This window comes from Chionomys nivalis, chromosome 5 (assembly GCF_950005125.1).
Source record: "Chionomys nivalis chromosome 5, mChiNiv1.1, whole genome shotgun sequence".
Lineage (NCBI taxonomy): Eukaryota > Metazoa > Chordata > Mammalia > Rodentia > Cricetidae > Chionomys > Chionomys nivalis.
Window position 1 is genome coordinate 87006622 of NC_080090.1, and position 15534 is coordinate 87022155.

The 15534-nt window shown below is 53.0% G+C and overlaps 1 protein-coding gene across 3 annotated transcripts in view; it reads left to right on the top strand.

Annotated features, from left to right (window-relative positions):
* The first annotated feature begins 613 nt into the window (after nucleotides 1–613).
* The window catches only part of Mfsd4a (major facilitator superfamily domain containing 4A), a 38837-nt gene continuing 23916 nt past the window's right edge, over nucleotides 614–15534 (top strand). For all 3 annotated transcript variants that reach the window (XM_057769708.1, XM_057769709.1, XM_057769710.1), the window contains exons 1-5: nucleotides 614–966; nucleotides 9217–9415; nucleotides 10363–10623; nucleotides 14474–14639; nucleotides 15110–15225. In XM_057769708.1, the coding sequence (XP_057625691.1) occupies nucleotides 737–966; nucleotides 9217–9415; nucleotides 10363–10623; nucleotides 14474–14639; nucleotides 15110–15225 (972 nt within the window). In that variant the 5' untranslated portion in view covers nucleotides 614–736. The remainder of the gene's footprint in view (nucleotides 967–9216; nucleotides 9416–10362; nucleotides 10624–14473; nucleotides 14640–15109; nucleotides 15226–15534) is intronic.

A 15534-nucleotide genomic window follows, 5' to 3' on the forward strand; every position in this document is an offset into this window, starting at 1 on the left:
ATCTCAGAATTATTCTAGAAGTCCTAGGGCTTCTGCCCTTCCTCATGTACTGGGAAGAAATAGTCTTCCTGCATGTCACACCTGCTATCACACCTGCTATCCGACAGGTGCTGGTGCTGGCCCTCCTATCCCCAAGTTTAGAGTGGAGAAGACCTAAGTTTCTAAGACTGGGGACACTTGCCTACCATGCTGTAGGCCTTAGAATCAATCCCAGAACCTAAAAGCAGCAAAACGATGGTCCAAGTTTCTAGGGGTGGGAAAGGGGGCTCCAAGGGACAATATGCTAAACCCCTTGAGGTTACAAATGAAAGCCACAAGAAAACAATGTACACAAGAGACTACTTTTTCTCTCGGGGTGGGGTAGAGGGAGGCACTGGCAGATCCTCGAAGCCCACCTGCGGCACCCCCAGGATCAACTGAAGAGGATTCAGGTCTCCAAGAGAAAAGGCTGCAGTGTGGGGTTCGTGGAGCGTTTGGCGCTAGCCGGCGGGTCGTGCCAGGGTGGGTTCCAGCCCGGGGCCCCCGGGGACTCGAGGTAAGGCGGGGCGAGGCAGGGCGGTCCCCGCGGCGGGACACGTGCGTCCACGGCGCCCCCGACCGCCGGGCGTCCCCGTGCGCGCTGGCCGAGGGCGGGGCAGCCGCTTGGCGCTCCCCTCCTCTCTTCTCCTCCTCCCGCCCGGCCTCCTGTCGACCGCCTCACTCGGCCCTGGGCTCGCTGCGAGCAGCCGGCCGAGTCATGGGCTGCGACGGCCGGGTGTCGGGGCTGCTCCGCCGCAACCTGCAGCCCACGCTCACCTACTGGAGCGTCTTCTTCAGCTTCGGCCTGTGCATCGCCTTCCTGGGGCCCACGCTGCTGGACCTCCGCTGCCAAACGCACAGCTCGCTGCCCCAGATCTCTTGGGTCTTCTTCTCGCAGCAGCTCTGCCTCCTGCTGGGCAGCGCCCTCGGGGGCGTCTTCAAGAGGACGTGAGTGTCGCGCCCGCGCGCCCCTCCACTTCCCCGCAGCTGCGACCACCTGCCCTGCTGGGCTGGGTCTTAGCCCAGGGGCTGCCTCCCTCCCCCACCACAAGCTCTCCCGGAAAACTCTCCCGGGACTGAAGGTGACTTCTGGGCTGTGTTTGCCTTCACTCACCCCTGAGAGAGCTTAAAACCGTTCCGCCCTCGCTCTCCATGCCCACCAGCCAAGAAGTGATGGAATGTGCAGAGCTGCTTAGGACCCTTATTTCGCTGCTCCTCTTGAGGTTTTGTAGCCCCAGCACTGGAGGTGGAATTGGCACTGAGATGGGAAGACAGTTGGTGGTGCCAGTTCAGGGAGCAGTTCTCGGTGACAGGACTGGCCTGTGGGTTTGAACAGGCACCCAGCCACATCAATTGGCACAGGTGGTGAGGCCCCTGGGGTCTCCTGAGGGAGCCAGCGCTGGCCTGCGGAGGTTGAGCCCTTGGGCCTCTGAGACCGTATAGTGAGGGCCAGGTAGAGAAATATAAAGCTTCTCATCCATCCTCTATCTATGGTGCCCAGGGTCCCCTCTGTACCCCTCTACCTTGTTACTCCTCCCTGGCCTCTTCCAGGACAGAGCTCTGATCTCTATCTGGCAAGCAGAGTGTTATTCTCCTGGCTAACTGTATAGGAGTCCCTCTTCCAGAAGGGCAGCAGCCTTCCTTCTCTGTTCAGTCAGGAGCAGAGAGAGTCCTAGAGCTGAGGCTGCTGTGTGGTCCTCCAAATTCCACCTGGATCGTAAAACCATGGTTGGGAGGTCTATCGCAAAATAAGTAATTAAAAAAACCGGGTGTAGAGACCATTCTGGGCCCGAAGGCTCTAAGTGCTTAATCCTCCAGCTGTGTGTGCAGCAGCGGTGGGAAGATGCGGTACAGATGTCCACAGAAAGTGGACCCCAGTCAAAGCGATCCAGAGCCTGCCATACCTCAGAATTGGAAAGTGATGGTTTTCATTTCCCCCATATTCTCTTGCAAATGCAAGAATTTTCCAGTTGTTGTTTTATTTTGTTTTGTTTTTTGTTGTTGCTTTTTGATTTTTTGGGTTTTATTTTGTGTGGTGTGTGTGGGTTTGGGATAGTATCAGACATACAGGAATTTTAAAGACCTGTTTAACCTAGAAAATTAATGAAGAGAAAGAGGGAATATCTCTGACTGTCAGAGGAGGGGAGTCTGTCATTGTGTGGGGGGTGCTGGGCATGAAACCCATGGATGCATGTGTGTCAGGCAAGCTCCCTGCTGCTGGGCCACCCTCCTGATCCTCACGGATGTGACTTGGAGAAGCTGTCCTTCCTAGGACTTTTTAGGAACACATGTAGCGCAAACAGGAAGGCGAATGAGGATCATTCTAAGTGGCAGGTTGGCAAGCCTGCCTTTCTGAAATGAGAAGACATACACACCTAGTTGGGCCACCTCTCCCTGGCTTTGCTCCTGTCTCTAGGTTCCTTATCCACCAGGGCTCGGAAAAGGCAAGAGAGAGAGCCCTGCAGCAGGAAACCACGGCCATGTCAACAGTGGTTACTAAACCATTGTGCAGAAGGCCTGTGCCAGGGCTTTCTTAGTTCTTGTATCAACCCATTTCATTTTCACTACAGCCCTGCAAAGTAATAATATTGTCTCTGTTTTATACACGAGGAAGCAGAGGCATAGAGTGGTTATGAAATTCACCTAGGTGTGGTAATCCCAGCCCTCCGGAGGCTGAGTCAGGAAAACCTGAGTTGGAGGCCAGCCTGGGCTACATAGCAAGCCCTTGTCTCAAGCAACCAAAACAAAACAAAACAAAAAAAAAAAAAAAAGGAAAAGGAAAGAAAGAAAGAAAGAAAGAAAGAAAGAAAAGAATGAAAGGAGGGAAGGAAGGAGGGAAGGGGTCCCACATTGCACAGTTCCAGGGTTTGCATGTGGGCATTTGTCCGTAGTCCCAGGTGCCTTGGAAGGGGCTCCCGCTCTGTTGTGACTGCTCCATTGCTAAGGTCTGTGCAGGAGATGGAGATGCATAGATATCCTGTCATTCTTCATGAGCTGAGTTTTCTTGAGCTCTGACAGTGTCTGGGAAGGCAGTGTGGACCTCTGGGCTCTTCCAGAGCCAGGCAGGGCTCTTGGGGTTGGCCTTTAAATTCTGAGTCTCGGCCCTCACAGCTTCAAAACCAAATGTCACCAAGAACTGTTTTCTTTGGTACAGAGCAAAGCAGGGTTCTGGTGGGGAAGAAGGGGGAATTCTGAGTGTCTGCGATGATGGCCCCCACCTGTCTAAATCTGAGCAGTCTCCCCATTCCCACCCCCCCTCCCGAAATGAACAGAAGCCCAGCCAATCCTGACGTGGCCTCTAAAGTGGGGAGCACAACCTCCCCGTCTGTTGAAATGCTAATGTCCCTGCAAGGAAGTGCTTTTCAGCTTAAGTGATTACCAGTCAGTGCGCCAGGCTGGCACTCAGAATGGGGGATTGCCTTAACAAATCTCAGGGGCCAGCTGTAGAAGGGGTGGGGGAGAGAGATACACAGATGCTTTGCTTTAGGGTTCTGCTTAGGTTCTATCCCCTGCCTAATCTGAGGGCCCTGGGCCACAGGGAGCCTTCTAGATGCCTCTGCAGGGCAAGCGTTGGAGTGGGACCCCAGGGCAACACCAGCCTTCCTTCCCTCTGCTTAGCAGAGACAAAGAGCTTGGCCTTTAAAGAAGGCCATCTGCAGGGCCAGCAGAGGAGGAACAGCCACTGGATCCTGAACTGGAGCCTCCCTAGAAAATCTTGTTTAGTGCAAAGAGGAAATCTAGAGAAGAGACATAGAAAGCCACATGGCTGGCAGACTGAGGAGGCATGTGATTGACAGGACAGATAAGGGGTATTTAGACAAAAGGTTTTTTCTGATTTTGTGGGACCTGTCTAATCACCCCGGTGGTCAGCTGGGAAACCCCCTTATCTCAGGACATCAGTAGATTGACAATCTAAGATTGCCAGCATCTCCTTGGCTTCTCCCCTGCACTGAGTGGTCGAGGGCTGGATAGCTACACGTTGCCAATTGACACCTTCCTTATCTATCTTTTTAAATCTAAGTCCCTCTTATCATCAAGTCTCCTGCTGCCTAGACCCAGCTAAAAATCCCTCCTGCAAACCCTTAGAGCAAACTGAGTTTTCACACCTTCCTCATAGCCAGCTCCAAGTCCCCTTGCATCTCAAGTCACTGGCCCCTTGCAGACCCGGGAACACAACACCTCCAGTTCCCCTCTCTGGGCTGGGCTCTGACTGACCTCACTTCCAGAAGCCTCTGTTTGTCCACCATGTGCCAGAGTCCTACTGGGAGTTCAGCACCAGAAAGGTTCTTGTGTAAAAACATCTGAAAGCCAGGCATAGGGGTGTAAGCCTGTAGTCCCAGTCCTTGGGAGACGGAGACAGGAGGATGGAGATTCATAGCTACGCTTCACTACATAAGGCCTTTGAGGCCAGCCTAGACGACCTGAGAACCTGTCTCAATCAAACTAAGACAAGAGCAAAGCTTCAGCATGGAGTTACCATGAACCCAACAGTTCTGCTCCTCAGTCTACGCTCGAGAAGGGAAAACATTTGCCCACACCAAAATGTGTACCTGGATGTGCACAGTGATATTACTCGTCATAAATAAGTGGAAATAACCAGATTTTCACAAGTCGGTGGTCAGGTAAATGAAACGATGCATAAAGAAAAGGGGCAGGCAAGCCTATGGGGCCGTCCTTACAAGGGTTTCTGGTGCAGCCAAAGTTCTAGTCCTGAAATGGCCAGTCAGGAAAGACCACACAGGGAATGAGACCGTTCACATGGGCTGTCCAGCACGGAGGATCGGAGTGACAGAAAGCCTCATAGAAAGAGGTAGGAAGTCGCCTGAGGCTGGAGATAGGTGTGGAGAAACACAGGGGTCACTGTTGATGAATGGAACATTTCTCTCTGAGATGACAGAAATATTTTTAAATTTAAGATAATCCCAGCACGTCGGGCCGGTGGTGGCACACGCCTTTAATGCCAGCACTTGGGAGGCAGAGGCAGGCGGATCTCTGGGAGTTCGAGGCCAGTCTGGTCTACAAGAGCTAGTTCCGGGACAGGCACCAAAGCTACAGAGAAACCTTGTCTCCAAAAAACCAAAAAAGAAAAAAAGAAAATAAGATAATCCCAGCACTTGGAGTCTGGGGGTGGGGGCAGATTTAGACAGGGTGGGGGTGGGGATGCTGAGGCAGGAGGATTGTGAGTTCTAGGAAAACCTTGGCTATATAGTGAGACCCTGTCTTACAAAGACAATAAGCAAACCTCAGAACTTAAACTATGATAATGGGTTCACTATTCACGATATGAATAAAAACAAACATTGAGTTATACACTTAAGTAGGTGAATTTTATACTATAGAAACCATATGTGATTTTTATAGTTTTAATTAAAGCATCTCAGAACTCATCCCATGGATTAATTCATTCATCAACAAATGCTCCTTGAGCCACGCTCTGTTTCAGGGCTGAGGGCTCCAGACAAGGTCCCTGCTCTTCCTAAATGTCCCTTCTGGAAGGCAGTGTGTGGTAGTGAATTAGAACAGGGAGAGAGGGTGACAGAGTTGTGGGCCACTTTGGGGAGGTGACATTAAGAACTGACTCTTAGCCGGGCAGTGATGGTGCATGCCTTTAATCCCAGCACTCATGAGGTAGAGCCAGGTGGATCTCTGTGAGTTCAAGGCCAGCCTCGTCTGCAGCGTGAGGACTGTTTCACAGAGAAACCCTGTCTCGAAAAACCAAAAAAAAAAAAAAAAGAGGAACTGCCTCTTGAGAAACAGGTCAGGTATGTCAGGAACTGGGGGAGAGGTGTCTGGGCAGACAGACCTAAGGTTTGGCTCTAAGGCACTTCGCAAATGTTCAGCACCCAGAGAGACACTGGGGCAGGGTGCAGCCACAGCCTGGGTCAAACAGGGCAGTCCTGCCTCCCCAACATGGGGCCATGAACATCCATATGGAGGTTTGAGGTGACTGAGGTATAGGGAGCCCTTCTTGCCCCCACCAGCCTGGTTTGAGAGAAAATTGCCATGGAATTAGGCCTCAGCAGAGTTCTCCCCAGCTGCAGACAGAGCGCAGGAGAGGGCTCTGCCTGTAAAGAGCCATGCAGTCTTTTCAGGGCACCAGGTGCCCAAGGCAGGGACACACCAAGGTGGTCACATGTGTACCTGGCAACCAGTGCTGAGAGGGTTTAGAGCAGCTCACTCAAGGTCACAGAGCCAAAGTGGCCCAGCAGGCAATGCCTCCGTAATCTCAGCCAACTTGAAGGAGGATGCCGGGGGCCCCTCCTTCTTTCCACTCCCATTTACGGCTTCCTGTGAAGTCATTAATAAGTAACTTGACCATTTATCAGACTTTCTGGCATATGTTTCTTAGGCCCTGGAGGAAAGAGATTCATTTAACATTCATGTCTGAGTTCCAGTGGAGGGCAGGTCAGTGGTGCTCTGCTGGATGTTGGCCTCAGTTGGGCGTCAAGCCCCCTGGGCTCAGTTCCACAGTACTGTCTTCCCATCTGGACCTCAGCTTCCTGGTCTGTAAGGTGAGAAGGTCCCTAGGTGCTAGCTGAGCTGCTCTCATTGGTACACATCGTGTGGCCAGGAGGTGGGCTTCTGGGGCATTCCTGGATCGGCCTACGAGGATCACTCACGAGAAAGGTGGGAAGGCACCTAGAGCTGGCACTGGTCCCGGCCTCCTTCTCGCTGGCACATATCCTGGGTCCAGCGCTGCAAGGAGGGATGAGAACTGGAGAGGGAACCGCATGAGGCCTTAAGATGGAGCACTTGGGCCGGGCGGTGGTGGCGCACGCCTTTAATCCCAGCACTCTGGGAGGCAGAGGCAGGCGGATCTCTGTGAGTTCGAGACCAGCCTGGTCTACAAGAGCTAGTTCCAGGACAGGCTCCAAAACCACAGAAAAACCCTGTCTCGAAAAACCAAAAAAAAAAAGATGGAGCACTTGGCTATCCTCAATTAGAGGGGAGGAAACCAAGGCTCAAGAGGGGAGAGCAGTAACTTGCCACGGGTCACACTGGGCAGAATCAGAGGTGAGCCAAGTGTTTTCATCACACATCTTTTTAACGTTATTACTCTGTAATCTCCAGTTACCCACCTTCCTGAAAGGGATTTAAAATCGGCAGTGCATATACTTTAGCCTGGCCCTGGGAGCCAGGCTCCATTCTGAAGGATTTCTGAAATGTCTACATGCAGCCCTACAACACCTGCAAGACTGAACCACTGGTCTACTCTCAGGACAAATGTGGGGTCAGCCTTCCAGATTCTGGTGGCCAGCTTAGACTCCAACCACAGCCCAAGTCCTGGCAGGAGACAGAGGGAAGGGATTTTCCATGTCTGCTTCCTCCTAGCCTGGGTTCACTCATGAGTCAAATGGGCACAAGCGTGAGGTCCACCTCCCAGTATGCTCAGCTCACGTGTACTAAAAGTCTGTACCACTGTGGATGAATGCCGGTGGCTTTTGCACACATGGCAACACCAGGCCTTACCCATCCTTCCCTTCCCTACCTCCCCGTAGTTTCTTCTGTCACAGCTTACAGGTCTTAGATTCCATGCCCTCAGGGTTTTGCGAGAAGCCTGAGGGCTGTCCTGGACCACTTCCACACAAGCCGTACCCCAGGACATCCGATAGACACACACTAGACACACAGTGTGGCCACCCCCCAGGTCTCATCCAATTGTTGGGTTTCTTTTCCATTTTTGATAAATGGTCTCGCTGTGTAGCCCAGGCTGTGCTGAACTTTCCGTCTTCCTCCTTCTACCTCAGTGTGCTAGGAGAGCCGCCATACGTAATGGGTTAATTCCTCAGAATATTTGTACTTGGCCTGTGAGTGAGGTTGTGGTAACGGTCTGGTGAAGGTACATATAGAAGTGACCCTTGCTATTACCGAAGTTGGTCTGCAAGAGGTTGCCTGCCTGTCTTAGACAAGGAAAGGAAGTGTGGAAGGAGAGGGAGAGAATGGAAAGTTAAGGTCTACCATTTTCGTCAAGCCTTGTGTGCATAGGCATCCCCTCTGAACTGGGTCCGGAGGAAGAGGCCAGTGAGATGTGCTATCACAGAGCAGGAAGCAGGAACACAAGCAAGCACTGGAGTAAGGTAGCTGGGTGGTGAGGGCTGGGAATTGTCAGAGCAGGGACCAAGGGACAGCTGCAAGACTGCAGCCACATTGCAGCCACCTTCCCTCTACCCTCTTCAGTCGGGCCTTGAAGCAAGTCTACCCCCAGGTTCTGAGTGGGAACAGACAGGGGTCATGAACAGTGATCTCCTCAGCAGATCAGCCTGGAAATGAGAAAATAACAAAATAATGAACCGCTGCTATCAACAGAACTGCTCTGATAAAGGCTTTAATCGGATGCAAGGAGATGAGGTGGCTGAGTGCCCGGGAGACCAGAGTCAAGTGCTGGCAAAAGACAGTCTGCTCCACCTCTGGGGGTCCCCTCTGCTCTTCCAGTGTTCTGGAATCACCCCTTTCCCTTTTCATAATCTGAGGACGTTCTTCCACAACCTCCAGAACCTTCTTGTTGCCCAAGCTCTTCCCCCAACCCATTAGCCTATAGAGTGGTCCTAAACACACAAGCCTGATCCTGTCGCTAGGCACTTGGTTATAAGGTAGAACTCCCTGCCAAAAGGATCTTGACATCCATCTCTCATGGGGATAGCCCTCTGCGTGTTCTGATGTCTGTCTGCACCGGGAACTGCTCAGACTAGTCTCCGTGGGGATAGCCCCTGACCTCTGTCCTTGAAGAGGCATACTGAATTAAGCAGACTCTGTGCTGTAGCTTTGCTCCTGGCAGCTTGGCTCTGCCTGGAAAGACAGCTTACCTGGCCCTACTCTTGCCCAGCTGAGGACTGCCAAGCTCAGGCTCATCCTGGGTCCCCAGCCCTTATCTGTAGATGTCCCTTGAAGATGCTCAAAGGAGTCTCCCTGGGAGGGACAGGAATATTGTCTCACAGAATTGCTTAAAGTGGATAATTTAAGGTTTTAGCAACATAACGTGGTAGCTGAGCTTAGTGAGCACCAGTACGACATCCGGAGTACCCGTGGCAGCCATGAGAGGCTATTGCTGCACTTAGGAAACGCTTACTCATGCTCCTGCCTGCAGCCCGCAGCTTGTGAGCAGTTCCCTTCCGGTTGGTAGCAGAGCAATGGCGAGGAGCAGGAGCCTTCCAGGGCGGCTCTGGGCTCCTCTGCTGACTCCAGCTCTCCCCTGCCCAGCCTGGCCCAATCGTTATGGGCCCTCTTCACCTCTACCCTGGCCATCTCCCTGGTATTTGCTGTCATCCCCTTCTGCCATGATGTGAAGGTATTGGCCTCGGTCATAGCGCTGGCGGGCCTAGCCATGGGCTGCATCGACACCGTGGCCAACATGCAGCTGGTGAGGATATACCAGAAGGACTCAGCCTTCTTCCTTCAGGTGAGCTGCACAGGGGGAGGCTGGGTACTGGGCAGAGTGTAGGGAGCTCCCAGGCAGTCCCCAGGGATGCCGGTGGCTCAGCCTATCCTGATCACTTACTAGCTGGGCCACTCACCATCAGTAACCTAATACCTGGGTTTGGCTTTCTCCCTCTCTCCAGGGGTGATCTCTGCCTACCTTGTTGGCCTCTCCCAGGAATCCCGGTGTTAACTAAAGTTCTCTAACGAGGAAAGGCAGTGTTACTGAGGGCTCGCTGTCCGTTCTCACATCTCTCTCCTCCTCTCCTCTTTCCTTCCAGTCACCCAGCATTTGTGGTTGTTACCAAGTACCCAAGGAAGCAAGTTAAGGGAATAGAGTTAATTTTGGCTCACAGTTTAGGGGGATGCAGTCCATGATGGTGGGAGGGGGAAGGAACAGTGTGGTCAGGAGTGGCTCAGTCCTTGGCACCAACCAGGGAACAGACAGGGGAATGCCAGGTTTTGCCTGTTTCCTTTTCCTTTTGTGACTTAGCCTCAGCCCCCAGCTGATGGAATGGGGTCACCCATATTTGGGGTGGGTCTTCCCTCATTAGTTAAGCCTCCCTGGAAATACCTTCACAGACATCCCCAGAGGGGTGCTTTCCTAGTGCCCCAGCTGTGTCTTAGTCCAATCAAGCTGGTGAAACTGACCACCATAACGGGCACAGCACCAATGCCAATAGAGTTGGGGAAGGGAGAGGGGGAGGAAGGGTTGACTCCTGCCACACCAGTTACCCCAGGTATCGAGTGTGGTGCAAGGGGGCTTTTCTCGACGTTCTTCCTTCTCTCTCCTGCTTCCTGAGTCTTCCTCCCAGCTCTCCGGCCAGGCAGGGGGACCCTGGCTGGGACACCAGGTAAAAGGTAAGGGGAGGTTGCACCCTCTGGAAGCAAGTCCTGAAGCAGGCTGAGTGGTACCCACCCCCCACCCAGGTCCTCCATTTCTTCGTGGGCTTTGGTGCTCTGCTGAGCCCCCTGATTGCTGATCCCTTCCTGTCAGAGGCCAACTGCTTTCCTGCTAATAGCACAGCCAATGCCACCTCCAGAAGCCACCTGTTCCATGCATCCCCGGTCCTGGGCCAGCATCATGCAGCAACCCAGCCTTGGTCAAACCAGACGATCCCTAGGCTGCCCCCAAAGGATTCGACAGAGAACCACGTATCCTATGCCTTCTGGATCATGGCTCTCATCAACGTAAGTGTCGCTGGTGCAGGTAGGGTAAGGAGCTGGGGACAATGCAGGCCTCCCAGTCCAGCTTCCCAGCACAGAATCTTCAGACCCAGGAAACATGCCTGGCCCCAGTCACGGGAGATTAGTGACCTTTAGGGATCATCTCCAAAGTCCCGCACTGTGACTCTGTGTTGGCAGTTCTCAAGAAAGGAAGCCTGTGGCTATGTTTACACAGTGAAAATCAGGATCAGCTTCCAAGTTCTCTGAGGCCTGTGGAAAATCGTTTCTGTTCCTCCATGACCAAGAGGCCCATCATGGCAGATAGTGGCTTCTTCTCTGGGGTCCTTCATCACTGATGGGGATCTCCGGGGCCCTGCGCCTTGAGTTCCTGCTTCCTGTGGTAGAAAAGACAGAGAGACTGTCCTCGTTTGGTTTGTTCTGTGACCATAGCAGCTAAAGGGGAAAAGGGTTTATTTTGGTTTCGCTTTATAGCCCATGATGGAGGGAAGCCAGGGCGGGAACCTGGAGGCAGGAACTGAAGCAGAAGCCATGGAGGAACACTGCTTGCTGCCTTGCTCCCTGTGGCTTATTCAGCTTGCTTTTTAAAAATAATTTATTTGTATTTTACGTTCTGTGGTGTTTCACCTGCATGTATGTCTGTGTGAGAGTGTCAGAACCCCTGGAACTGAAGTTACAGACGTGTGTAAGCTGTTATGTGGGTGCTAGGAATTGAACCGGGGTTCTCTGGAAGAGCAGCCAGTGCTCTCAACTGCTGAACCATCATCTACCCAGTTCCCCCATTCCCCCAGCTCGCTTTTTTTCTGATTAATTATGCATGCATGCTCATATTTACATACATACACATACAGCGAGTTACTCATCGGAGCGATGGCCTGGAATCGAACTCGGGACCTCAGGCCCCAGCTCGCTTTTTTTTAAAAAAAATATTATGTACAGTGTTCTGTCTGGATGCACGCCTGCGGGCCAGAGGAGGGCACCAGATCTCATTACAGGTAGTGGTGAGTCACTATGTGGTTGCTGGGAATTGGACTCAGGACCTCTGGAAGAGCAGTTAGTGCTCTTAACTGCTGAGCCATCTCTCCAGCTCATTTTTTCAAAGCAACCCAGAACTACCTGCTTAGGAGCAACACCACCCACGCCAAGCATAAATCAAGAAAGTGCCCCACAGACGTGACCTCGGGCCAATCTGATGGGGCATTTTCTCAATTTAGGTTCCCTGTTTCCATGTGACTCCAGTTTGGGTCATTAACAAGACACTAGACAAGCCGGGTGGTGGTCTACAAGAGCTAGTTCCAGGACAGGCTCCAAAGCTACAGAGAAACCCTGTCTCGAAAAACCAAAAAGAAAAAGAAAACAAGACACTAGACAGCACAGAGACCACTGACCCCGACCAGCTTAGCCGCTCAGGCCCCTTTCATGCACATGGCCAAGTCAGCGTTGATTCTGGCTTCCACCTAGAACCCTCCAGTGCTCTGCACCTCAAGAGGATCCCCTGTGAACCAGGGGAGATTGCTGGTCCTCCACCCACCAGGCTTGGGAGTGACCGCTCAAGCCATCTTAATGACCGGCCTCATCATGGGCTGGAAGTGAAGATATTCCAGGTGGCCGATAGCCAGGCTGTGGGAGAGAGTCCCTGTGTGAGCCTCCTCACTGTCGCCCAGGGCCTCTCTGCCGTAGGCCTTCCCGGTCTTCCAGAGGCCGTTGGCTACTGCACTGCTTCAGAGGAATGCCTGCATAAAGGACTGAAAGGGCCCTAAGCCCCGACCAGATCAGTGCTGGGCATGCAGAGGGGTGTCACACCTCACTGGCCTGAGGCCCTGATAGGGAACTGAGAGAGGCCTAGTCTGCTCCTTTTCCTGGGCTGGAAGATCAGTGATGCCCTCAGCAAGGTACCACTTTTTCCTCTCTCCTGTCCCTTTTATATCCGTGGCCACCATTTTGGATCAAGGCAGCTTTGAACCTGCATCCCTGCTTAGGGAAGGATCCCTGCTATGACTCTGCATGCAGGAAGCCCTGCATAGGCCCAGGGTCTGTTCTCCCCACAAAGGTGCAGACTGGCGAGGCTGCTTGCTACAAGATTTCCGGGAATTTCCCTATTTGTGTGTGTCTGAACATAAATAGCCCACGGCCGAAAGAATTACAGCAGTAGATGGACTGGCTTCCTTATGTTCACACACATACACACCTGCCCGGCACTAGCTGGTCTTCAGGGTGGCACCCGTGTCCCCGAATGGGAGTCCTGTAAAAGCGAGGTATGTTCCTGCCAGCTAATCTGTCGTGAAGCCGTTCCCTTCACCCACCTCTTTAGGCCTCCCAAGTGCCAGCCCTGGGGTTCAGCTGCTTCCCTTTGGCTTTCTGTCAGGCTTTCTGCTGCTGAGGCCTCCATGCCTGCTTCCTCCTTCCCCAGTTGCTGGAGGGAGGGCTGAGTCTCCCCAGCACAGAGACACAGGTCTCTTGCCATGCAGGTCTCCGTGTGTGGCTTTATAACCTCCAAGGACTGTCTGAACTTGACCCTGTTGTTGTAAATTGTGAGTTGGGGTTACACTTGGGGTGCCCTGGGCTGATCTTCAGCTCCTGCCTTCTGAGTAGCAGAGACTCCAGGTGTGTGGCAACATACCTAACTGTGACCTTGGCTGCCTTTAGAGTGTTGAAATAGGCTCTCAAGAGCACCACGGGGAGGGCGTGGGGTTGGGTGGCTTTTTGTCTTCAGACTGGTGTGAGCATCTTTACAGCCAGACCAGGAAGAACAGCAGTTAGAGTTCATAAAGTTTCCTGGTAGTGAAGGTGGACTGGGCCTGGGCAGGAACACCTGTGGGAGGCAGTGGCCGCTTCTCCAGGCAACCTCAGAAGTAGGAGGAGTTTCCTACTGGGTTAGGGAGCACCTTTGGGACTAAATGGCTCCGTGTGGAGAACAGAGAGTGGGCAGGGGGAGGGGAAACAGACACTTTCCTGTGCCTGTGTTTTCTAGCTTAGTCATCTAGCTCCTAACAGAGCTCAGTACCCTCTGAGGATACAGCATCACTCCAGCAGCCAGAGGTAGGAACACGCATGTAAGCTGGAATCCGAAAACCAGTGCTGGCCATGTGGGGGAACCCTGCACTCTCTGTGTCTAGTCGACCCCCCAGGTCTCTACCAGTCCTAACAGTATGTGGCTGTATAATAACTTTGAGCCTCGTTTGTCCCATCTGGGAAATGTGAGAACAAATCTTTTCAGCACATTTTTCTCACCCCTTGGTAGTACCAGTGATAACCCCAGGGGCCTCGTGCTTGGTAGACAGGTACCGTCCACTGAGCCGCATCCTCTGCCCCCTAATGGCACTTTCAAAAACGACATGATGCATATGAGTATTTTGCCTGTGTGTCAGTGTATCTCGGGTGCATCTAGTGACTGCGAAAGCCAAAGAATGGTGTCGGATCTCCGGGAACTAGAGTTATAGACAGTGGTGAAGCACCATGTGGGTACTGGGAACTAAATCTAAGCCCTCTGCAAGAACAGCACGTGCTCTTTCCAGACTGCCACCCCCAGTCACATTTTATCAGGCTGTGACACACAGAACAAGAGGCACTGTGCTGTAGCAGTATTGGGAGAAAGGGTGTTAGTAGCCAGTCACCCGGCACCTGGCCTCAGTAGTCAGGACCCTTGTAAGTCCAGGCTTTGAAAGGCTTCCCTATCTCCTGTGAGAAGTAGGTGTGGCCAAGGCCAGCAGTGCTTACACTAAGCCTAGATGGTACCCAGATGCCTGGCTCATGGGTTGGCAAAGGCTCTTTGGTGAGGTGGGCACCTTCGACTGTGACCCTGCCGCATGGACCACATGTAGCAAGCCAGACCCTCCTTACCCTCTACTGCCCTCAGCTCCCAGTGCCCCTGGCTGTTCTCTTCCTGCTGTCCAAGGAGCGGCTGCTGACCTGCCCCCAGCGGAAGCCACTGCTCCTGTCTGCAGACGAGCTGGCACTGGAGACCCGGCCCGCTGAGAAGGACGACACCTCCTCACTGGCCCCCAGGTTTCAGTCACACTCAGGTGCGGGCTCTCGTAATCTATTCTGGCTGCCTAGAAATCCCACACCCAGAAGATGAACCTAGAGCGCAGGGCTAGGGGTCAGAAGCAATCTTTGGTCCTGGCAGTTCTTGTAAGGTGAGTAAGAGATGGAGCTACCTGGCAGAAAGAATGGACAGGGCAGACTGCCTCCATCCTCTCCACTCTCTCCCAGGTACAGGGCAGACTGCCTCCATCCTCTCCACTCTCTCCCAGGTACAGGGCAGACTGTCTCCATCCTCTCCACTCTCTCCCAGGTTACCTTAGGGGAGTTAGCTAACCTCTGTGAGCCTGAGTTCTACCAGGAGTGGGCAAAGAATAGTGGCTGCTCCTCACAGGTACCTGAAAGCTGGGGAGGTGGAGGCAGCAAGCAGCCCCTGCTGACGCCCCTAACTAGGCGAGCAGAGGGGAGGGAGCAAGGGTTGACTCTCCCTGCCCTTCTGTGCCTCCTTCAGGGCAGGAGGACCTGTTCAGCTGCTGTCAGAGGGGGAACTTCCGGGGTGCCCCGTGCTCCTTCTTCGCCATCCACATCACAGCCGCTCTGGTCCTCTTCATGACGGACGGGATGATGGTGAGCCTTCCTCCAAAGCATGCTCTGCTGAGAGGCCTCTACCCTGGTACCCAGTCTGGACTGGCAAGAAGATAAAAGCACAAGGGGTCTGCAGAACTTCGCCTACAGAGCAATGAACTGGGGTCCTGTTCATCTCCTGCAGTGGCCACAGCCCGTGAGGACCAGGAGTCTATTCTGTTCTCACCAATCAGTTTTATTGGTGAATTCTAGAAAGAGGCCTGTCTGGTGTTTTGTTTATTTCCAATTCTATGTGACCCAAGATTTTTCAGTTCTAGTTGCTTTGCTCTGTTTTGGCCAAGATCAAAGGTA